The sequence below is a fragment of the Lissotriton helveticus genome, chromosome 2_1 (assembly GCF_964261635.1).
Source record: "Lissotriton helveticus chromosome 2_1, aLisHel1.1, whole genome shotgun sequence".
NCBI lineage: Eukaryota > Metazoa > Chordata > Amphibia > Caudata > Salamandridae > Lissotriton > Lissotriton helveticus.
Window position 1 is genome coordinate 266,159,991 of NC_136059.1, and position 25,664 is coordinate 266,185,654.

General features: G+C 43.5%; 1 protein-coding gene across 2 annotated transcripts in view; it reads left to right on the top strand.

Annotated features, from left to right (window-relative positions):
- ME2 (malic enzyme 2) overlaps nt 1–25,664 on the top strand; it is a 129,669-nt gene that overhangs the window by 62,255 nt on the left and 41,750 nt on the right. For both annotated transcript variants that reach the window (XM_078674800.1, XM_078674801.1), the window contains exons 5-6: nt 10,606–10,681; nt 21,380–21,541. In XM_078674800.1, coding sequence (XP_078530926.1) covers nt 10,606–10,681; nt 21,380–21,541 — 238 coding nt within the window. The remainder of the gene's footprint in view (nt 1–10,605; nt 10,682–21,379; nt 21,542–25,664) is intronic.

A 25,664-nucleotide genomic window follows, 5' to 3' on the forward strand; every position in this document is an offset into this window, starting at 1 on the left:
GTAAAGGAGGCATCATCGTTTTCATCCGATTAATAATCCTACCTGGTAATTCTGCAACTAAGGGTTCAGGTTTAGCACCTCCTACCTACCTGCCGACCATCCGCAGCAGTAATATTCGCCCACGTATCTCCCAATTCTGGCGCATGATCCTCATGACGAATCTTCGCCCACAAAGGTTGCGGAACTACATTACCCATCAACATATCTATGTCAGCTAGACTCATAATACATGCATCAACTGTCTGGGACAACTCCTTGTAATAACCAGCAGGATTCTTACGGGGGTCAGGTAAGGTCTGCTTAAGAGCCAAGACCTCTGCTCTCTTCCAAGGAACATGTACCCACACTCACTGAAAATGAGCCGGTACACCCTGAATACCCTGATTAACATTAGCAACAACTTCCTCTCTCCATACAGGGGAAAACTCTCTCATAGGATACTGCTTCACTTTCCTCCTAACAGAGGAATCGGGTTCGTGCAATGTCTGAGGCGGAAGCCTAGATCTGAAAGCAAATATCGTCTCTACGGCATCTGCAACATCAGACTCCACTATCGTCCCTTTAGCAAATTCTGACTGGACATCAAGCACTTCCTGCGGAATTGGACCCAACTCATTATCTTCCCATTCCTGATGCAAAAAAGTACACATAACATCAAAAACATACCTTTGTTTGGGTGGATCAGACTGAAAGAAAACATCCATAACCGCTGGCAAATCATACCTAGAAACATTTAAAATCCATCTACGAGCCAGCAAATCCAACACTGTCCGCTCCTCAGAACTAGGAAGCTGACTACGACTTTGCTTATGTTCCGACACAGGGGTCATATTCAGTGACCCAAACAATGGAGACAAAAGATTAGCAACAGTCTCAGTCATTCGTTTTTGTGCAGAAGGAGAAGAAGCAGACCTAAGAACAGGAGAATAAGTATTTTGAGGAAAAAGAGGTGTAGGGACAAAAATAGCAGGAGTCGGAGACACAGGAATAGAAGACAAAGGAGTTTGAGGCAAGGCTGGTAGCAAAGCTGGCGACCCAAGAGGGGGTTGCGCAGTAGGAGGGAGAACCATCTTTGGAGCACCGGGTGGTTGAACAACAGCAGGAGGCTGAACAACAAAGGGTGGAACAACCGGGGGTAATGGAGGCGCAGTAGCACCCTGCACATAAGGGGGGTGGCAATCTCAGTAAATGAGAGATCAAAGGATCTTTTTCAGGATCTTCAATCACTTTTGGAGGAGAAGGCGGCAAGGCCGGATAACATTTATCTATAGCCATACAACTTTGTCTATCTGAGACTTCACTCTCACGCTTTTCTCCATCTTCCTTGAACTGCCTAGCAGCTTGTAGTACTGACATATTCTTATCTTTCCTATCTCTCTTTGCTTGCTTAATTTCTCGCTGTTTGGCTTCCTTTTGCCAAAGGCGGAAAGAGTCAAACATCGCCGGCCGGGCTTTCTTCCTAAATAGCGCAACTTCCAGATTATCTAGAATATTTCATTCGAAACTACCATGTTGGGGCCATCGTAAAATACCATCTTTCGTCGTATAGCGGATCCACACTTCGGTATAAGTAATAGGACCCACTCTATGTTTTGAATAGAGCTCATAAGTTGGAGTTCCAACCGGAGGTATCGGACACGAATCCTCCAATCGGGAATCCCTGTTGCAACCACAACTAAACCATTTCCTAATTTTGCTAAGACCAGGCATCTTATAGCTCACTAATCTAGCTTCAAACATCAAGGGGTTATCAACTATCGATACGTTAGTATATATATGTATCGATACATTAGTAAATCAAATCAAAACCAAGAACCAAAGCAAAGTTGTGGGAGCGACCCACTTATACTTAACCAAAGTATCTGTCACGCCACCAGAAGACCGCTCATCGTCTCGCTCTACAAAGGATCAATCGAGGGTCCAAGACAGGGCGACAGTCAGGGCTGCAATCCTTCGTAGCCGTCGGAAAGCGGGAAGTCTCGCAGAAAACACCTTCGGTCCACGTCGACATGCAGGGGTCGATGAAGTGGCGGCCTTCCTCCAGAATTTCCTCGGGTGGCTCCTCACGATCCTCAGGCTTGGACAGGTACCGCTGAAGTCGCCCAACATTGGGCGCCAACTGAAGAACCGGGTTTTTCAGAACCCAGCGGCGCCAGGGACACGCCCAAAGTCTTCGGATTCACCTGTCTTGGCATACAGAGACACGGAATACTTCTAGGTGGCGTCAGAGATCAAATTTATTAGCTGCAGCTAGTAACAGTAAACCAAGCAATACAACACGGTGTACAACTCAGGAGACTGCTCAATTTTCGTAGAGCAAGAGATCACTTTTTATGCACAATTTGCTTCATTACAAATGCACACCAACTGCGGCAAATTCTGACGAAGGAAATACATTTTCCCACACATTATTACATTCCAAAAGCTCAATTTACATTGTATCAACCCACAAGTTAATTATTAGGAATGTCCCAAATTCGATTACCACAAGCAGGACAATTGAAAGAACCACCCATGTAATGAAAAGACATAAGGAAAGAAACAATTCAGATGCTGAGTAGGATAAGATATGTGCAAGAAACTAAAAGTTAACGATATCCTGAACATTGATTGGCAATTTCAGACAACGATCAGCTATAGAAATTGGCCTCGCAAAAGGGTCAGTTTCAGGTGACGGGGTCAGCATCTTGCAGTTCACTCGCAAGTCAGAAAAGGCCTAGTTAATACGTACATGAACAACGAAGCCCATGCAACTTTGTTCGTTCGGTTACCTCCACGGCCTACGTGAGGGCAACACAAAATGGCATCACGAACAACAATGGAGTCTGGTCCTGAAAACCACGGAACCTAACTTTAGTAACTTGTCTGTAGAGGTTGGAAATGTTTCTTGGAGTTGCCACAGATGCATATTGGTTCCTTCTACCAAGGTGTCTTACTGTCCATGATTTCCTCGTGTACTAGACAAGGACAGCTTCCCTCAACCTTTGAGAATTACACCACAAGTTTGGTTACAGAGAGAGGAGAGCGGGATACAAGACTCCACTCCTCTCCAAGGCCGAAAGTAAGCAGACTTGCGGTCTTTCTTCTTGCCCCTTTAATGTCTAATAGTGTTTGGAGTTCTAGGTGGTACGAGCCCCCAGACTAGTCAGTGGTTGGTCCTTAGCAACTTCCCACACTGATCCCTTCCTAACCTTTCAACAGTCTTTCTGAATTACTGCTTAAGCAATCCGAAAAAACTGTATTCCAAACTTTTCCAAGATGCCAGCGCCGTTTCAGTCCTGCCATGAGATTGCCAGTTATGAGTTGCCTCTTTCTCCACCAATAAAAAAAATACTCTGGCATTTTAATTCCCTTGCCATCACTCTGTTGAGAGGGTGACTGTGAACAGACCCATACCATTTACTTGCTTTCACCTGAGCTTTGTGTACCCATCGAGCATTATCATCATCCGCGTAATAACCTTCAGATAAAAATAGGCCGACGTTCTTATATTTAATCTGCCCTGCCTTCTCGCCAAGTATCCTTCAGCAGGGCAGCTGCCACATGAGTAATGTTTTTTTTTCCTCCAGGAAGGCTCCGATGAAGGATGCATACACTTAATCCAGGTTAGCTCTGGACTTGAGAATCACTGTAAATTAACTGTCGCTGCATGAGGGGAAGCCTCATGGAGACAGTTTATGAACCTACAGTGGCATTTATACTACTACTTTAAGTTTAACAATAAAATAATGTAACTTTCCATTAACTAAAAAATGCATTGAAGATGGATGTTCTAGATTTTTCGCAAGCAAAGACGCAAAAATATTAATGTTGTAGTTAAAACTGGCCTTGCAAATGAAAAGGCTATGCAATAAACAGTACTTTTGAATTATGTCACTGCAGAGATATGCCATCTACATATTTGGTTTGTCTCATTTCACAAATTATGCCTTTAAACTGTGTGTACCCCAAGGCACATTTTTAAATATATCAAAAATATTTACTCTTCTTGCTTCAGAGTGACGTGCAGCTGCCAGGGCTGCTACGATAGCACTGTGCCATGTTTAAATGTCTCTTGTGAGTGATCGAAAGCCACACTGAAGCTCACATGCTATATTTAACTTCTAAGCCACTTTTGTGATTTGTAATTTTCACATATTTGTACTGTGGCCTTACCAAAAATGTAACTAAACCAGTTGGTATTAGTCTACCTATTATCTTATTTCATTGGTCAAAGCAAATTCACTCAGTGTGTTTACTGGCTTCCAAGTGTCTACAGTAACAATATACCAGTAAAAAAACTAAATTGGGGCCTAATCAAAAAGAAGCATTTTTCTACAATATTCAAATAGATGTTCATGAATTCTGGTAACACTTTATAAAAATTAAGAAACATTCTCATGGTCACAATGTACTTCATTGTACAGAAACTGCATAACCTAATTGGATGGCTGCAGTCCCTCAGTGTCAAGAGCTCTTGCCTCTTTCTTTCTCTCTCATTTGATTACAGATACAAATATGTCAAAGAAATCTATAGAAATGGGATGTGTAACCCTAAACATGCTACTACTGGTATAAGGAGGTAGGAAATACAGAGCCGTAAGCTGGAATGGTGACCTCCATGGCAAGGTGGCTTTGAACAGGCGGGTAGGAGGTCACCGTGAGTTAGAATTTACATTTAGATGCTGGGTACAAAAGTGAATACACAAAATGCAGAAACAGCAAGTGGTCATAGCAAAGATGACTTTACTACCCGTGGTGCATGGGGATGTTTTATCCACGACAGCAGCAAACACCAAGGATGCCATAACTGATCTGGGAGGAGGAGTTGGGAGGTGTAGTTTTAATGGGGACATGGATGTAGGAAAGAGGAACCAATGCAGGAGGTGGGAGGAGTAATCAAGGGGGCTTTTGGAAAAAACACTACCAATACATGAACAGGAGGTGGGTCTGGAGAAGAGAAAAGATGGGATTAATTACTTTAAAAGCTAGAGCTTCTCCAGTAGAGATGTATACAAGCTGTCGGGCAACATCTTACCTGAAGTCACTTTTTCTTCCAAGTGCAAGGACTTGCACCCCAGCAAGATTTAGGAAAATTTCAGAACTGACCTGGGAGAAAAAATATTACCCCAAAATGGAACTTATGCATCTCCTGGCATGGACGGCCCTTGATCAAGAGGACTGACTTTGGTTGTCTGCAGTAAATAAAACCGGCCCAGTTGCAAAGATTGATACTGTAAAGCTGGGACTGGAAACTGCAGTCAAGGAAATATTTATATCTTGGCAAGTAGTAACTAAGTAAATTGTAAAATAACTTGTATAAACTGATAATAAATGTGGTTGACTGTAATTCAGCAATCTAACACCTGCCAAAAATGATGAGAACACTGATGTAGCATTTGTTGGAAACAAAACTCAGAATCTTTGCAAATTGGGATTTTAAAGAATTAAACCACTCCTTCGGGACTGAAAATTAAAGGTCCTCCACCCTCAGCCTTTGACTTCCACCCTCTAGTCTGGCAATAGCTGGAGGGTTGGTGTGCTGGAGGTTCCAAACACACACTAGACTTGTCAAAGGCCCTTTTCATGTCCAGCCACTGCTAAACAGCAAGGGGCACTGTTAATAGGTCAGCTTTTATTTGCCCCTGTCCACACAAGTTGTTTCAGCCTTTAAACCCAGCGACACTAGAAGAAGGTTAGCTGAGATGCGATTGGAGAAATTAGACTGCATAAATTATCGGCCATGGAGAGCAAGTGCAACACCATGCATTTCCACTCTTAAGGCTGAGGAGCATGCATGGCGTGTACGTCTGCTACACTGCCCCACTATAGTAAAACTGGTGACATTCAGAGTGCACATTATACTGTAATCTTTGGTTTCCTGATGATGCCTTTCAGAAATTAGAGCAAACGCAAGGGGATAATGGACGGAGCGCTGAAACTTTTCAGACACTCGCCCCCAGTCACAAGTTTGCTAAAGAATGATGATGGATTCAACCCAGATTTGTGGCTGGGAGTGAGTGTCTAAAACCTTTCAACGCTCCGTCCATCATCTCTTTGTGTTTTCTTTGTTTGCCCTACGTTGGCAGGGTATCCCCAGACGTGGGTCCCTTGCTCACTTTGCCACTGGGTTCAAGCAGCCTGGCTGAAAAGGGGTGCTACCCCGAAACCGGTCGCAGGATGCTCGTTTCCGTTTCAAGGAAGACATGACTTGGCAGTTCGGGCTGGACTGTTCCCATGAGACACAGGGCAAAGACGGATTTGCATATAGCTGTGTCTGAACTGGGGTGGCAAAGTGAGCTAAAGAATGATGATGGATTCAGCCCAGATCTGTGACTGGGGGCGAGTGTCTGAAAAGATTCAGTGCTCCGTCCATCATCTCCTTGTGTTTGCTTTCAGAAATTAGAACAACATGTAAGGGGGTATCCCTAACAAAATGTTTTCAGTACGGGAAAAAGCTCTGAGGAAAATTTTAGTTCAGTCTCTTCCTTGTCATTAGCAGGTTGGATTATTGTAATTCTATCTTAGGAGAACTTCTGCCTTTTCTTTTTCATAAATTGAAGTTCACTGCTCGACTTATCCTAGGCCCTAGCAGAAATACCAGTATTTCTTCTCACCTTCCCTCCTTTCGCTGTACAAGCTAAAGCTTTATGCTTTTGTCACAATTCCTTATATGGCTCTTCTCTCCCTATCTGCCTTCTAGACCTCATTGTTTTTGTACGCTACATCTGATGAACATCCCAAAATTTATTAGGTATGTTCATGGTATGCAATGTCTTTTATGTGCTAACCTCACAGGCTTGGAATGACCTCCAGGTTGTAGTAATTCCTTTCAGCACCAGGGCACAGTTTGGATAGTTGTGTCCTTTACAAATTTTAAAATCTACTGAAATCAAATCGATGAGAATTACCTAAAACCTTACTTACTGAGGATGATTGTCCAGGGAGAAACATAGCACCTGCACTGGCTCTCTGGAGGTCGAAAAATTACCAGGTGGCAAGTTGATAGCAGGAAAGTCACGTCTGGTCTCTTATACAGTCCTGGACCTCAGGGCAGGCTTCTTGGCACCAGGTCTCTCTCTAGACCGGTCTACTGCAGTCCATCCACTCACAATTAATCTGATGGATCTTCTTAAGAGCATGGAGTTCTTTTTCCTTGTATCTGTACTGGAGAAATCATATACTCCATTGTGGCAACTAACTCATGGAAATCCACTCTTCTTTTACAGTACTTCGAGCCTCCTTTGTATTGCAGACCTTTGCAGAGTCCCTACTCAAGAAGACTCTTGCATTCTTCTCCTTTCATGAGTCTAATATTCCCTTTTAAGCACATCTCTGTGGAAATGAAGGAACACCCCCACTTCCTGTGTTGAAACTAGTTTTCCCTTTTATGGTGGACAAAGACTAATGTCTGAACAAATTCTGAGGTTCACTAGGTTCTGTTCCTGGCATCCCCATTTGTTATTTCCACTTAAAAGTAAGGACCTTTTATGGCAGATGCTTTTCCATTCACCCCTCCTTGTACCCACCAAGTTGGTATCCTCATGATGAGTGGCATTGCTTACACCGCTTCAGCCTTCCTGCTCCCAGAGACAGATGTGTTTCATTCCATAAAGTTGTAACTTCTGTGGCTCACCAACAATCTGAGAGTTTGGATGAAATGGTTCAAAAATTCCTGCGCAACAGATCAAGTGGAAAACCAAGTGAATCCTAGTGTACTAATCTGGTAATTGGACTTGATTCATTACTCGCTTTAAAGTATACATATCTGAGTGCTGAGATTTGCTGTACGTCCAGGGGTGTCAGTAGGTATCATTGCATTTGTCTGATGAAAGCAATGCTTTCCTTGAAGTGAGATTTGAGGGCTTGCACCCTTGAATAGCAAAGGGCATACATTTACAATGAGTCGATAAACAATTGTAAAGGTATCATGTTGTATCTTTAGGAAGATAAAGTACCATTTAGATGTTTAACTAAAGTGTGGTCACAAAATGTAATGTTTTACTCTTTAAAGTAAAAAAAAAAAAAAAAAAGAATCCTCTGGCTCTGAATGGCCTGTTGTCTCTTACATAAAAGAGAAATATGAAGACATTCCAAGCCTCTGCATGGGATCTGCCATGATAATTAAAATCTAAATATATCCTTCATTTGGCCTTCAAACAAAGTAGTTGTTGTTGAAACTAAGAGAGTAAAACGAAGAACCAAGAATTTTTAAAATAAGAACTTTGACCCAGCAACCAAGATTGTCTGCTATCTGATGCTGTTCATTTAAAGAAATTTTTCTTCAACAATATAAATATATCAGATGGTGAGAAATTAAAGTCTAGGCTGGTCCGTTTAGAATTGTGCAATTTCATTAAGGTGAGTGGTCAGTAGTTTGAACGTTTCGATTAAAGAACCCTTGATCCTGACAAAAGAGCTCTGCTGAATGATTATAAAGTAGAAAAATGCTTTTATTTCAAAGGCTCCAGAAATTTTTGTTATTCTTTTAATGATATTGAATACAATTACACACTGGTAGTCTGTTCTTCCTTAAAAGCCACCTTCTATTTCCTGTCTAATTTGCTCTGGTTGATTTTTGGCTAACTGCACTACAATGTTTTTATTTGTATTTTTCCACTATTATCCAGTGAATTCCTTCAGGTGAAGCCTCATCATTATTTGTGAATCTTTAATTTAAGTAAAATGACCTTAACTTTTGTAAATAAGAATAGATTTCCATTTTGTTACTTAACCACTCAAAACACAGTATTTGATCTCTAGACCTTCCTGTCATGTACTTTTAACTTTAATAGTCTATGGATTGTTAGGAGACCAACCATCAAAGCCTGGTTAACTATATCTTGACTGAATTACCTTTGAGAACGTCATCTGTTTAACCAGACAATTGTCTGCAGTTCACAATGGACATTTCTAATGTGAATGCATAAAGCTAATTTAAAGTTAATCGTATTGAAACACTGATTAAAATTTCCTTGTGTGATTTAAATTTCCATGCTTCCAAACTCTGCATAAGTTTAAATCACTTACTATAATAATAATAATAATAAGAAGAAGAAGAAAAAGCAGAATTATCATGTTTTTATATAGCACTTCACATTATTGTCTGAGCATAGTAGATTAAAGGCGCTCAGCAGTTCTTCAAAGAGCTCCACCCATATTCGTTCTTGACCATCGTTACCCATGATTGTCTTCCCTGCTTTGTCTTTAACACTTTAACAGGTCTTTCTGGCCTGCTGTATCTGCCGTAGAGTTTCCTTGTTATGTAGTACAATTCTTTCAAGATTCTATGGCTTGCTGATTCCTGGGCTTCTGTGGCAAGACAATTGATGAATCTTTGTTTGTCATTGAATGCCTGTGTTTAAATTAGGAAAGCACATTGCACATTCAGTAATAAAGCCAAAACGTTTTTAAAATTAAAAAAAATAAACCGTGTGTTGCAAAAAGATGAGGAAGAATGCAGGTACTTGTTCCATGCTCCAGGGAGGAGCTAACACAGGAAAGGAAGGGAAGCCTACAAGAGCAAAGCAATTGAAAGTCTGGAAATGAGCGATAACGAAAACAAATAGTGGTATTCTGTGTGTGGGTTGTAAGCCCATTGAATTGTAAACAATATGTGCTGCAACACAGCACATGCTGTTTAGGCACGACCTAAAAAGGAATTGAACAGCGTCTGAGTGCAACTATTCTTTGGTGGTTCAAAGTCTCCCACCCAGAATACAAAAGCAGGCAATAATTCTTGACCATTTCATTCCTCAATATGTACCTTTTTATGTTGCTTTATCCTCTGCCTCTAATAAAAGGTGTTCACATATTACCTCTTCAGTATGATGAAGGTTGATACAAACATGTGTTAAGATCAGGTATAAGCAGTTAAAATGTTGAAGAACTTCTATACCTTTCCAGTATGGCATCACTGCTGAGAGGTGCTGCCATATGCTCGCTCTGCCTATCAAGGTGCATTAGATCTGCTCAGTAGGTTAGTGAGTTCAGACTCCACTACAACAAATCCTTGCCCTTTCTTTAAAGACTGCTTAATTTGAGCAGGTGGTTGCTGGTGGGGGCCACCGGCACTTATTCTCCCACTCCAAACATTAACCAAAAAAGAGCAAGACGGGGGAAAAATACATATTGGAAAGGCGGAGGAAGAATAAGATCGAAAAGCAATCATAAAGAGGGAAAGCAGGGACCAGCAAGAGTTTGATAAATGGGCAGGGAGTGTCTGGTAGTAACTTAAAGAGGTATGAGGTGTTCCACATCTATGCAGCCTTGGCATTCCGTGCGGCAACATTTAACTTCCCCGGCTGCAGGGTTCTGAGAAGAGCTTTGAGCACTGGCATTCATTCTTTTACAAATTAAGTACTGCTAATAACATGTGAAATGCTCCTTCACACACTCAAACCCACCCACACACAAACCTCTTTTTGAAAATAAATTTTACACACTAAAGTTGTCATTAAGTAAACAGTCCTCTCCACCCCCATCCCCAGAACAAACAATTTTGATTCATGCTGTCCTATTTTAAGTGTATGGCAGTGTTTAAAAAATATATATTGCCTAATTGGAGATTACTTTTATTTTATAGGCATGGCATGTACAAATCATTTTCATTTCTTTGTGTTTCAGAGGATTATTCATTTCAATTTTAGACAGAGGTCATATCAGATCAATTTTGGACAACTGGCCAGAAACTGATATTAAGGTACAAATTCCAGTCCTGTGTTGCTGTCAGTTTGTCGTGTCTATATGTTTCAAAATCATAACACAGTTGGCCTGGAGTCTTCTGCCGGCATATGCAGAGCTTCACCACAGTTAAGGCACTGTTAATCTGAGTCTTTGGCTGGGATGTTAGGGGATTGTAAACTCAGCGTATGATAGCAAAATGGGGAATAACACCATAAACAGTGCATGGTTTTCATATTAACATGGAGATTATGAAACTCTGACAGTTTCATTTTGTAAAAATGTCACCCTTTTGGTGAATGCAGCTCAGGGAATTATCATAGGGTCATTTTCAACCTCTCCAAATCAATATTCTAATTCATAAACAAAACCAGGTTCTAGCGCCATACAAGGAACTGAGCTCTGATCAGACTGGTATGTTTATAAGTTCTAAACTCAGGTTAGTGTTTATGTGGGAAGAAAACCTTTGGCATACAGATTCTTGTCACCTGAAATTTGTGTTGAGGTTAGACCCATCTCACAATTTTTTGAAGACATCAACAAAGTAAAAAATTTTTGTTCAGCCTTCACCATCCCCAACTTGCCCTCAGACTCTCTTCAGCTTCATATACCAAGAGAACTAACAGCTCACCTCACCAACAACTTGGTACAAAACAATGCAGCAGTGTTAGAAATCGGGTTGCTGGTTGATTGGTGGAGTTAGCCCTGGTCAAGTAGCAATCACAATCCTAGTCGGGGTAGGACACAAGCATACCCAAATTATTCTGTGCTCAACCCCCTGGTAGCTTGGCACAGAGCAGTCAGGCTAAACTTTGAGACAATTATAAGGTATGCGTGCAACACTTCAAACAATGAAAACACCACACAAAAAGATCCCACACCAGGGAACAATAGGGCTACATTTAATAAATAAAAAGCCACTTAGTAGAACCGAAGTTATGAATGTTTAAAGAATAAACTGCAATATAGAACCTAAAAGCATAAAGCCCCAACCGCGGCTATCTGGTCCCACTGGACCAGGTCAAAGTCAAATGTTCAGGCTGACTGTGTTGGAGTCCAGGTCTGATACAGTCCCAGATTAGTTCCGCTGAAGTAGTGCCTTCTCAAGTTGTGTGCCAAGAGTCCCGTTCATGTTGGAGAGGATCGCCGGTAGCGAAGAATATCGTGGGTGGCCGTCAGCATGGCACGAAGAGCAGGCTGGGTGTCGTGGGTGGGCGTCAGCTTCGCGCTGGCAGTCTGTTGCTGGGGGACAATGCTGCTGCATGAAGAGACAGGTTTGCGGCAGATCACGCTGATTTTCGGTATGAATGGTGTGGTCCTAGTGCAAACTGGCCCATAGTGGTCACAAAGACACCAAAAGCTTGAATTTAAGAGTTAAAGAGCCACGCCAATGGTCCAGGACCTGAGGGGCACTCTGTGGGGTCAGGGCCTTGCTGAAGACCGGTCCAGGAGCTGTTGGGGAGCATGTTATGTACTTAAGGCTCAGATCAGGAGGCCAGTTCCTTGAAGAGCAATAGGCCAGCAGAGTGGCAGTCCTTGTAGTAGCACAGCAGTCCTTGTTCCTGGCTTGGTGTCCACATGTCCTAAAGTTTCCTGAAGAGTTGGTGTCTGAGGTCCCCCTTTTATACCCTGGTGCCCTGGACCTGGAAGGTAGGAGAAGCTTCTAGACAGTGTCTTTGAAGTGCATGGAATTCCTTACCTCACCTGCCCTGGTTCCAAGCTAGCTGAAGTGACAATGCAGGGTCATTAAGCCCTTTATGTGGAGACAGAACGCAGCCTATTCAGATGTAAGTGGAGCTGGGCTTGGCTCCTCCCTCCAGTCCTACCAGTCATGGCCCATTCAGTCACACCTAAGCTCCCACTGAGTGTGGCTTTCTAGGGGGAATACACAGAGCCCAATTGCCAACTACACCCAGTCATAGGACCAGAGACGAGCTGCAGGCACCAAATGGCTACGGTAAGAAACGCCAACTTTCTAAAAGCGCTAAGGCAATAAATGATGGATGGAATGCTGAATAAATCAAATATTCTCCCCCAGTCCAGAGATCTGGATTAAATCTATTATTCTTTTGTTCTCTACACCATCCCAGATTGGACCCAGCCATATGCAAATCAGTCTTGACCCTGCTCCTCTTGGGAACAGTCCATCCTGAACCGCCAAGCCTGGTCTTCCCTGGACCGGAAACAATCATCCTGGGACTGGTTTCAGGGTATATCACCCTTCCTCAGCCAGGCTAGCTTGAGGACAAGGGAAAGTCCAGTTGCACAGCAAGCTAGGGACCCACGTCTGTGCATGCCCATCCCACTTAGGACTAAAAGTGTTGTGGCAACAAATGATGGGCGGAATGCTGAATAAATCAAACATTCTCCCCCAGTCTAGAGATCTGGGTTAAATTAGGGGTGGCATGGTGAGCAAAAGAACAATGGATTTAACCCAGATCTCTTGACTGGGGGTGAATGTTTAGTTTGTTCTGCATTCCAACAATCATTTGGGTGTCTTTTGCTTTCTCTCCATAAGTGTGCCAGGTACAGCCAAATGTGGGTCCCGGGCTCACTGTGCCACTGGATTCAAGCGAGCCTGGCAGATGATGGCTGATGCTCCGAACCCTGTCCTAGGATGCTTGTTTCTGGTCCAGGGTGGACCTGGCTAGGCAGTTCGGGCTGGATTGTTCCAATGAGGAGCAGGGTCAAGACTAGTTTGTTTATGGCTGAGTCTGAACTGGGGTGGCATGGTGAAGAAAAGAACCATGAATTTTAACCCGGATCTCTTGACTGGGGGTTAATGTTTGATTTGTTATTCATTCCGTCCATCATTCGTGTGTCTTTTGCTTTCTGAAAGTGGCTTTTTTCAGAACTGTAATTTACAATCCGACTTCACCTTAAATTAGGATTTTAAATTAGGATTCCAGCACACCAAACACGAACCAGTTCTTTCTTCCCATTTAGAAATTACACTTATTAAATTTAATTAGCCTACTCCAATATTATCCTATGTGAGAGATAGGCTTTGCAGTAGTGAAAAACGAATGTAAAGAGTTTTTACTACCAGGACTTGTGGAACTTATAAATACATGTCCTACTTTTTAAATATATAGTACCCTGCCATCTGAGCTGTCAAGGGCCTATTCTATGGATGACTTCTATATTAAACCGGTTTGGGTCTGGCAAAAGGTATATTTTGCCAGTAAGAAATGGCTGTTTAAAACTGGACACACAGTCTGGAATGGCAGGCCTGAGATGTTCAAAGGGCTACTAGTAGCATTTAATTTACAGGTCCTGGGTATATGTAGTATGACTTTACGAGGGACCCATGAGTAAACATGGCAACTGGGTATTGTAGGAAGATGGCTCTTTATATAGTGTACCAAAATGACGTACACTGTATAAAGTCCAGGCAAACTCGTTTAGTTTAAAATCTTTATTCAATCTGTTTACAAATAGATCATAAAAGCACAATTTCATCATATGAAACAAATATTGTAAAAAACCATGAAAAACAGTTTAAAATCATATCTGAATTTAAATGTCCCTTACGATACTTTAAGACCACGCACCCATAGACTTTCTTTTTCTCATGCAGACCCACAGAATTGATGCAACTAGAAGCAGACTTAGGGATTAGGTAAGGACTTTAAAAAATACAATGCCACCCTGCATTGGTTAAAATTATGGCACCTTAAAATATGGAGGATAAGCGTTTCTCTTTCACTTTGGTAGAACCAGGTGTAAATTAGACTGGGGCGAAAAATTGTCACAGGGACATAGACTTAGGTCAGCATGCTTGAACTTCCTCTCTGGAAACCAAAGCATCAAAGTAAGTTCAAGCGGAAACGTAACAAAATAAATCTATGCTGGGCTATAGTAATACGTGAAAGGTAAGAATAATCTTCTCCAGATCTTGGCGAACGAGGACATAGGCAGTAAGCGCTTTTTGCTGACCATTCTTTTCCTTGCGAGCAAAGCTGGGCCTCTGCATATATACCTCAATTATTTTCTGTTTGAGAGGCCTTTCTACAAGAGGCAGGGTCCCTGAACAGATCTTCCTGCCCATTAGCAGTTAGTTCTGCTTCAACGTATCTGAGCCATCCAATCCTGCTACAACCTTCCAACTTCAGACAGTCCCCAATTATACGTTGGGTTAAATTAACCATCGACTTTCGCCAAATAGAGAGCCACAGCAGGATCGGCACCAGTCTATTATTATAGAGTCAAACAAATAAGGAAGCCCTAGCTCAAGATGTAAAATGTAATTGGAGGATGAGATGGTAATGAAACCCTGGACTTAAAAAAGGTATCTTCCATTCTCTGGCGTTGTTCAATCTGGGCCCTCTCCCAGCCGCCTGCCCCGTAGGTTACTGCCGCCTTTGTTTTCAATCAATCAATCCGAACATTTGTAAAGCGCACTACTCACCTGTGAGGGTCTAAAGTTGCAGGGGGGGGGTTAGTAGGTCCTGGGTCTGCCGTAGGAGGATGAGGAGGGTGTTCCAGGTTTTAGTGGCTAGGTGGGAGAACAGTCTGCAGCCAGAGGTCGCTCTTCGGATGCGGGGGATGGTGGTGAGGGCGAGGTCCGCAAGGCGGAGCTGGCGGTTCGGGTTGTAGAAGATGAGGCGTCTGTGAGGTATGCCGGTCCAGTGTGGTGGAGTGCTTTGTGAGCGTGGGTGAGGAGCTTGAAGGTAATTCTCTTGTTGACGGGAAGCCAGTGCAGGTGGGGTGTGATGTGGATGTTTCAGGAGTTTGGCCGAGGCTCCTGCTTAGATGGCGTTTCCATAGTCCAGTCTGCTGCTGATGAGGGCCTGGGTGACCGTTCTTCTCGTATCGGTGGGGATCCACCTGTAGATCTTGCGGAGGGTGTTGAAGCAGGAGGATGAGAAGGTATTGACTTGCTTGGTCATGGATAGTGTTGAATCAAGGATGAACCCCAGATTGTGTGTGTGGTTGGTGGGTGTTGGTGTTGCTCCCAGTGCGGTCGGCCACCAGGAGTCGTCCCAGGCTGATGGGGTGGAGCCGAGGATGAGGCCCTTTGTCTTGTCCGAGTTCAACTTCAGATGGCTGTTCTTCATCAACTCGGCAACGGCCTTCATTCCTTCGTGGAGGTTGGTTTTGGTGGTGAGTGGGTCCTTGGCGAGGGAGAGGATCAGCTGGGTGACATGGGCGAGCGGTGCCATGTAGACGTTGAACAATTTTGGGCCGAGGGATGATCCTTGGGGTACGCCGCAGATGATCTCGGAGGCTACGGACCGGAAAGGGGGAGGCGGACTCTCTGGGTTCTGCCGGAGAGGAAGGAGGTGGTCCAGTCCAGAGCCTTGTCTTGGATCCCTGCGTTGTGGAGGCGTGTGCGTATGGTGTGGTGGCAGACTGTGTCGAAGGCGGCTGATAGGTCTGGGAGGATTAGGACCGCGGTTTCGCCGTTATCCAGCAGGGTCCGATTTCATCAGTGGCGGCGATGAGGACAGTTTCAGTACTGTGGTTGCTGCGGAACCCGGACTGGGACGGGTCCAGGATGTTGTTCTCCTCGAGGTAGGTTGGCAGTTCGGGCTGGACTGTTCCAATGAGGAGCAGGGTCAAGACTGATTTGTTTATGGCTGAGTCTGAACTGGGGTGGCATGGTGAGCAAAAGAACAATGAATTTAACCCGGATCTCTTGACTGGGGGTTAATGTTTGGTTTGTTCTTCATTCTGTCCATCATTTGTGTATCTTTTGCTTTCTAAAAGTGGCTTTTTCCGAACTGTAATTTAAAATCCGACTTCATCTTAAGTTAGGATTTTAAATTGGGATTCCAGGACACCAAACACGAACCAGTTATTTCTTCCCATTTGGAAATAACTCTTATATAATTTAATTAGCCTACTCCAATATTATCCTATGTGAGAGATAGGCTCGCAGTAGTGAAAAACGAATGTAAAGAGTTTTTTTACTACCAGGACTTCTGAAACTTATAAATACATGTCCTACTTTTTAAATACATAGTACCCTGCCCTCTGGGCTGTCCAAGGCCTATTCTGTGGATGAATTCTATATTAAATAGGTTTGGGTCTGGCAAAAGGTATATTTTGCCAGTAAGAAATGGCTGTTTAAAACTGCACACACACACACACACACACACAGTCTGCAATGGCAGGCCTGAGATGTTCAAAGGACTACTGAAGTGGGTGGCACAATTCAAGCTGCAGGCCCACTAGTGGCATTTAATTTACAAGTCCTGGGTACATGTAGTACAACTTTACTAGGGACCCATGAGTAAACATGGCAATTGGGGATTGTAGTAAGATGGCTCTTGCTATAGTGGACCATAATTAGGTACAGTGTGTAAAGTCCAGGCAAACTCCAATTGACTGACCAAGACTGAAATTATAACCCAAATACATTCTCTAGTGGTAGTGTGGGCGTTCAGTTAGGCTTATCAGAGGGTAGTGCTAAACATTTATTGCGCACACAAAAGCAGTAAGTGAGGCATACACTCAATAAAAAAATCCAAAACCAAATAATAAAAATAGCACTGCTTTTTTTTTTTTTATTTAGACACCAAGATCATCAGAATCAGATTAGTACTTTTCGAGTTATGAATTTTTATGCTTTCAAAAGTTTACACTGTAGTTTCTGCAGCGGGAATGTTATCCTATGGTGGGGGGGGTGGACATGTATTGCATTCGGGCACTTGTCAGGGACTTATGGGACCCTACACCAACAGTTCACCTTGGGAAGCATTGGGGCATCCGGGTGCATCTTGGTTCAGAGGTGTGCTACAGTGTCAGGTGCCCCGTTCACTTCAATGGAGATCGGTTTGGTTAGAAAGAGGCTGCAAGCAGGGACTTGAGGGCCAGTCTGGGTGAACCCACAGAGGGACTTGAATCTTGAGATGCTCAGACATGTGTGGGCAAAAATGGTCCATTTCTACTCTGGCTGTGTTGCTCGCGTGTAGTGGAGTCTCTGATTCGGGGCACCTGATGGGGCCGCAGTTGGAGGGGGCATGCACACAGAGGCTGCAGGCGGTGATTGAGAGTCCAGCCTTGGCAAACCCAATGGTGCAGCCTTTGAGGATCTCGGAACTCATTTGGCATGGTCACCTCCCTCGGATTCGGGCAGTGGGGTGTGGGTGCAGAGGCACTTTGAGGTGTCGGGTGGCGGTGGTCAGAGGCTTGCTCTTAGTGTTGTTTTTTGCTGAAGAGGGGCAACCTGACATCTGGGCCACTGATAATGTGGATTGCCCATCCCTGAGGTCCCGCGACTTGCAGCTTGATTTTCCTCAGCGTTGGTGTCTGGACAGGAAACAACAAGCCTTGGCTACTGCAAGAGGTCTGGTGCCTAGTTATTGGTACAGTGCGGCTCCGGTCTGCCAAGGCATCCCCACACTTGGTGGGAGGATGGATCTGACCTGTGGGAGCACTGCTACTTCTTCCTAGTTTGCTACAGTGTTGCTAGTCCCATGGAGCAGCAGGATAATGAACTGGATCATTCTTAATTAGTGCCTGCGGCTGCAGGGGAGTAACTCCTCTACTCCAAGGAAGTTTTCTGGCACTTTACGAAGCAGTGGCAGCCCTCTGAGTTTCTTGGAGGCTGTACAGTGGCAGGATGAGTCAGTTTCTCTACGAGGGTCAGGTGCAGGCTGGAAAGGTTGCCGCCAAGTCAGTTGTTGCTCCTCTGTTCTCGGATCAGCAAACTTCTCAGTCCACTTCTTTTTTGTGTCTGTTGAATCTGAAGTCCTGGTTTCAGGTTTGCCACTAAATAATGTATTTATTTGCGTTGCCGGTAGTGTCAGGTAGTATCCAATGGGCTACCTACCTTTGGGGTGACTACACCCTGTATATGACCTCTTCCTGTGGGAAGTGGGTATTACCCTGGCCCAGAGGACCTAATTCCACCTGGGTAGCGGGTGGCGTTTCCCCTGTCTGGGGGAAGCCATTTTTGCATATCACAGATGCTAGTGGCCTTTGAAGTCTCCGGCCTTGATATGCAGATTACTAGTCATCCTGTTTGGAGGAGCCGACCACACCACCTGCCAGAGCAGGCTTTTTTTCGAACCTCCAAGAGCATGGGCTCTCACTTGCAGGGTGTCAGAAACGAATAGTGGCAGGCTGGACTGGATCAGTCAGCCAACACACTAGAGGTCAGTAGATTTTCAGGGGGTGCCTCTAAGATACCCTCTAGGCGTATGTCTTCATAAATCCATCACAGTGTGGTTTTTTTAATATGAAGTGTTTTATACCAAACACCATAGGTTTCAGTAAAGGCATTATGTAGCTGGGAAACTCATTTTGCACAGTTCTCAGTACATACCTTAAGTTGACGTCCCTGTTCACTTGTATTGTCAGTCATTAAACTGGCCAGTACAGAGGCATATCTGCTCATGCAGATATGTCCTCACATGTAATATAATGCACTCTACCATAGGGCTGTGAGGTCTGCTGTAGGGGTGGCTTGCAAATAATGCATGCAGTGTTAGGAGAAATGGCACACAGGGTGTGTGCCATGTGGTGTTTTAGAGCACCTTGTCATGCAGCCTGCAGTGACCGTCTGTATGGGTTTGGTGCTGGGTACCTTAGAGTGGCAGAATATATGCTGCGGCTTTTAGGTACCCTATTTAGTACCTATGCCATAGGTACCAGGGGTGCCACTTACTGGGGACAGAGGTGCTAAAGGCCAGGTCAATTGGTATTAATTGACCAGTCAACTTGTTGTAGAGAACGAACACGGTCACTGGGGACCTGTTTAACAAGAACACAGTAATCTTCAGTTACAATTGCATCAAATACCAGGCAGATAGTGGGGGGAGGACTACTGCAACAAAACCTCTGCTTCTTACAGGGATAAGCCAATGTTACCATTCTTAAGGAGGGAGCACATGTACTTTAGCACTGGTTGGCAGTGGTAATGTGTGCCGAGTACTAATACCAGCAAAAACGAGATCAGAAAAGATGGAAGAGGAAGGCAAAAAGTTGGGGTGGTGGGGGATCACCCTAAAGCTGACCGGTCTCATAGATAGCACACATTGAAGGTGTCTATTGCATGTCAAAGCACCATGGCTAAGTGATAAGAATAAATAGCATACAAAATGAAATATGCCCAGATTTATGCATCAAGGTGACTGGGGTATTTGCATTGTTGACTTATAGTGGCAATTTAAAGAAAAAAACTCTATTGTCTGTAATGCAAAATGCTCAGTTAGCTTTAATGATCTCTCTGCTGCTTTCAGCACATTTTACACCTGAAGACTCGGTCTCCCTTTGCAACCAGATGAAGGACCCTCTTGCCCACTTTAGCTCATAGGAAGAAAGATCTTGTGTCCTGCTCGTTAATGGTGTTCATCCTGTCTGTAGTGAAGCGGTCTAAAGAGCCTTTGCCTTTAACCACTTTAACACCATCTCTGCACCGAAGAGTTGTTACTTCATCTCCAAGCCAAACTCTGCAAGCTGGCTTCAGTCAGCCTGACTCTACTTATGACTCAATATTCTCCTATTTGCGTTTCCAAGTTTAGTCCTTGTAACCAAGACAAACTTGTTAACTACCAAATGAAAAACAAACTGATTTTGCTGGTGTGTTTTCGTTAAACCTTTCTAAAAATATATAATTCTTAAAACTGATGATAGGAGGACGGTTTCAACTGGGCACTTGTACAGTCCGGTCTAGTCAGAACACATGTGCCTCGAAGAAATACAGAGAAGTTCGGAGAGCGAGACTCTGTGTTTACATGCGTCTATGTGTTTAGAATGTCAAGATAGCCTCTTATCATACACTTGTGGATACCACAGTGCCCTCATCATAAGTACCCAGATACCAGTTCTTCGCTCATCGCCTGTGTAAAGGTGTTCGCACAGCTCAGATTTTCATCTGCATCGGTCTGTATTGTGAAACTTAACATTGACACTTCTAATGTCACATGTACTCCTAATGTTTAGAAAAAAGCAAACAATTGCTGACCACTATACCTATAAGTGCCGGATTCGTCATTAATGGGAGGACCCGTGCTCCTGCTGATCCTGGCAACGAGGTTGTAGATTCTATTAAACTAGACATGGGATTATGACAAACAGAAAGAATGATACCCTGTTTGGTCCACATTTAAACCTAGACCCCCGACCTGGCCCGGTTTGAAATTACAAATAGGAAGGATCCAGTCGGTACCCACTAAGAGCCCACAGAGAGCTCCCCTGACTGTTTAGGTAACCACAAACCATTGTTTTGCCCAGGCCCCCCTCTACTGACTTGCTAAAGATCCAATGTCTGTTGCTAGATCACTTTGTGGTGAGCACATGCCAAGTGTTGAAATAGTATACAGGTAAAGTTCTATTAATATTGTATAACATTTTAAAAAACAAATGCAGTGTACATATTATGTTGGCTGCTTTTGTGTAAGGTACTGAGTAAGATTATGGCCTGCTTTACGTATTTCAATCTATTCTTAGAGGCTTCAAAACAATTGGGTAGAGTGGGGGACACGCCACTAAAAATGCTTCTTGTAATGCATGAGTTACAAAGTGGCCTCTGCCATTTTTTCCGTAGATTCTGTTTAAGGAATCTTTATGGACCAGCCTTTTTCTGCTGTCTTTTTGTTTTGTAAATGTACAACTCTGTCTGTGTATTACTTGATTACTTGTTCCACGTGTTTGGTCTGCTGTATTTGAGACTTCCTTTATCCTTCTGCCAGCATGCACAACTAAGCGAATCACAAACATCTTGTTCATCTGATTGGAATATAAACAAAATCTTGTTTTCTTTCAGGCTGTTGTGGTAACTGATGGCGAAAGAATATTGGGTCTTGGAGACCTTGGAGTGTATGGAATGGGAATTCCTGTAGGCAAACTCTGCCTATATACAGCGTGTGCTGGCATACGCCCACAGAAGTGCCTCCCTGTGTGTATCGATGTGGGAACTGACAATCTAGTGAGTATTCATTTTTACTCTACCAGTCTGTCAACCCAGTCTTTTAGATCTTTGACGGTAGATTCTTTGTACTCTGCACAGATGTTGGATTTTCCTATTTGCAAAACGACAAGAATAAACTCTGCTGGCCTCAATTATTACACTTGTCTTTCTAATAGTCTTGGCCCCAACACAAGAACATTAGGTAGATGTTTCAGTGCTTGCTTCCTTATTACACCCTTGTTAGTCTAGACAATCTTCTTGAGGTGTCCAGAGACTCAATTGAAGATTCTCCCAGCTCCTTAAACTCACCCTTCTCCCCTCATTCATCACTCCCTCCCTTTGTGATGGGGAGAAGGACCTCCCTCCCCTTTTGCAGGAACTACCAAGGAACTGCTGGACAGTTATTGTGTGCACAGCAACTAAGATGTCATGACAGAGCAACCTGGGTTTTGAATTGAGACTGCCATGCTTCCAACTTTAAACTATTTGAAAATAGGAGTAAAATCCGGTGCATCTGGATGCTGTTTTATAATGAATTTGTTCAAAACAGGAGGATTCTACGGCCTTAAAGTACCTCTCAGCCTTTCAGAGACCTCTTATTAGAGTGTACAGAATCCACAAGAATTGTCATTATCGCTTACTAAGCCTGTTCTGAATAGTTTCCAATTTACGTATCACTCGGGCCTCCAGATTTCACTGTTGTTCTTTGTGCTGAAGCTGCTTTGGTATTACCCCCTTCTCTTAATTGTGCATGTAAGCTACATCTCTGACAACCATTCATACCCATCTCCTAAGGTATATCACGTGCCTAAAAAATGTATACTGTTCATTCTTTAAGTCATAGTAGCACCTGTCACTTGCAGCACTTGCAAAGAGCAAATGTAAGCGCAATGTAAATCAAAGTAAAGCGCTCTGATACCCCCTGGGGTCTAGTTTGCACTGTATAAAACTTTATAAATAAAATAAATAAGATTGTTAAAATTCAGCTAACCGCTACCATAGTTTGCCATATAGTAACTAGTATCAGCATAAGTCAGGAGGTCATCATTGATCCTTTCACAGAGCTACAAATGAGCTATTCCAGAATAAAGCAAATAATTATCTTTATTTCACTACATTATGCCTTCTTTCTGAAAGAAAAGTTATATATATTACTGTTGAAATATAGAAATTTTAAATCAACAAGCATCAAGAATTCTTTGTCCAGTCATTCATTGTTCAAACAATTACAATATGGACCCTTGAGAAATAGGTGCCTAAATATCTCTTCCCCTTAAATGTGCATTTCAAGTAAGCCCGCAGACTCATGTCATAGATTTATCATTAAAATTTGTATACATATGCAACTTCTTAAGGATTCACACAAATACTTCGGTTTATATACTTACATATATGAAAAGTGCAGTTTTCTGGGCATATACATAACCATGGACATCAAACTATGGTAGCATCTTCTTCTGGTTGCTTCTCTATTGGTACCACTAGTACGTCACCTGCAACCCCCATACCCTGGTTCATGAAGAGATATGTTGACCTTCACTGGTGTCCAGCAACAAACAGATGTCACTTTAAATGATGATATTCAGTGCGCTTTACATTGCTCCCCTGAGGCAGAAAGCCGGGGGTTAGGTCTGATCTTTTAAATTGTTTAGACTGTATTTTTTGCGTCGCTAATTTCGGGGAAGATTTAATTTCCCTTTTAACGTACCTCTCCCTGCCCTCACAGCACCTCGAACCCTGGTCCACGCGCAGCGATTAACAGCTGACGCCACTGGACACAGGGACGGCCGCCATCTTGGGTCGGAATCAAGGGGAGCGCTCCAGTCTTGCGACGCCTCCCACCCTCCTCCGCCAGTATATGAACAGTAACAGGTTCTGTCCGCGCAGCGGGCGGGCGCGCCACGTTACACTTTAAAGGGGGACTAATAAACGCCCGCTCTATGGGCTGCCACAGTCCAGACTTAAACGACCTTATTGTAGACTCACATTTAGATTGTCTTTTTATAACGGAGACTTGGCTGACTGAGTCCAGCAACCCTGATGTAGCAGCTGCCCTCCCACCGGGATACACTATCTTTCGACAGGACAGAATGAAAGGAAAAGGAGGAGGAGTGGCGGTAGTGCTTAAATCCATATGAAATGCCATACCTTCTCTTTAGCTCCCCTAAAAGGGGCTGAAGGACTCGGCTTTTCTATCAAGCTAAATGACTCATTGTCTTTTTCAGGCGGCTTGATTTATCGCCCTCCTGGTAGTACCCTGTCATTTTTAGATTCATTAAGTGACTCTTTGGGCCAACTTTTGGTTCGCTACTCACACTTCACACTGTTGGGTGATTTTAATTTACATTTGGATTCCACATCAGACACACAGGCATTGAATTTCCTTCAAACCTTGGAGATCTTCGATCTCCAACAAATAGTCTCACAGCCCACCCATCAAGCCGGCCATACTTTGGACGGAATATGCACTAATTTCACCCTCTTAGAGACTCAGTCCCCAGTCCCGCAGATCTGGACAGACCATTCTGTGGTCCCCTTCCACATCAAGCTCTCACAGCCCCAACGCCCAGTCAAACTCACTCATAATTCAGGGAACCAAGTTAACTGGACACGAGTGGAGGCTAATTTAAAGCTGAACCCTATCGCTGTCCCACTTATTTCCATTATGCCTGGCGATGCTGCCCAGGGTTAGAAATGTTTTCATAAGTGGATGCGACAGGAGATTAAGGACAGAATCCCACAGAATCGCCTGCAAGGAAAAGGGAAAAATGGAAAGATTAATGCCCCTTGGTTCTCATCTGAGCTAGCAAAACTTCATCTATTATGCAGGAAAAAAGAAAGTAACTGGCGGAAAAATTATGACCTGACAGACAGAAGCCTGTATACTCAGCAGAGAAAAATTTACCTCACGGCGATCAAAACAGCTAAGAAAAATGTCTATATTAATGCCATTGACACAGCTAAACAAAAGCAAAAAAAGCTATTCTCCATAGTCAAATCTTTCACTCATCCAAGGGCCTTACAACCAGAAATTCCTCCTTCTTTAGAATTCTGCAATCAGATTGCGGACTTCTTTGAAGAAAATTTTTTACAAATACAAAAGGATTTCCCAGTTCCCTCTCAAGTCCTCCTTGCCACTCTACCGGATAGTGCAAAGAATCTGAAGGGCTGCGTCAAAACCTTCACTCCGGTTACTCTTCTCCAGACCCGTGAGGCAATCATGTCATGTAAATCAGGCGCTCCCTCAGATTCATGTCCACCCAGAATCCTCCATCAAGCAATTGAGGCTGTTAACCCCATCATAAATGAGATTGTTAATGCATCCCTGAGCACAGGTGTTGTGCCTAGTGAGTGGAAGCACGCAATCGTACGTCCCCTCATGAAAAAAGCAAATAAATCTCCTACAGACCTTGCTAACTTGCGCCCGATCTCACTCCTCCCTGTTCTGGGAAAGATCACCGAACGAATGGTCCATAAAGAATTAAAAAATTATGTAGATACCCATCAAATCCTTCACCCTCAGCAGTCGGGTTTCCGTTCACACCATTCTACTGAATCTGCCCTGATTGAACTCACGGACTCAATAAAGCTATTGCAAGATCAGGGGAAGAACGCCGTCCTGATCTTATTGGATCTCACGACGGCGTTCGATACCATCTCCCACTCCCTATTGATCAATAGGCTTAGGGACATAGGAATCACGGATGTTGCATTGAAATGGATAACCTCCTTCCTGGCGGATAGGTCCCAGACCATCTCTCTGGGCCCCTTTCTCTCTAAGGAGAAGAAGGTACACTCTGGAATTCCTCAGGGCTCAATATTGAGCCCTTTATTGTTTAATATATATATGGTCCCTCTCATCACCCTAATTGAGTCAAACGGCATATTAGTAACATCATATGCCGATGACACTCAGCTGATTGTCCCTTTGGAGAACAATTCCATAGACGCTGAGTTGAATTTTAAGAAGTGTTTGAGAGACGTCTTTTGCTGGATGAGTCAAAACCATCTTAGATGCAAACCAGTAAGACGGAAATTTTGCCCATCGGTAAAAATCTCCAATTCTGTCCCAGCAAATGGTGGCCGGATGACATCCCGGCGCCACCGCAAGTAGTTGCATCAGCAAGAAATCTTGGAGTGT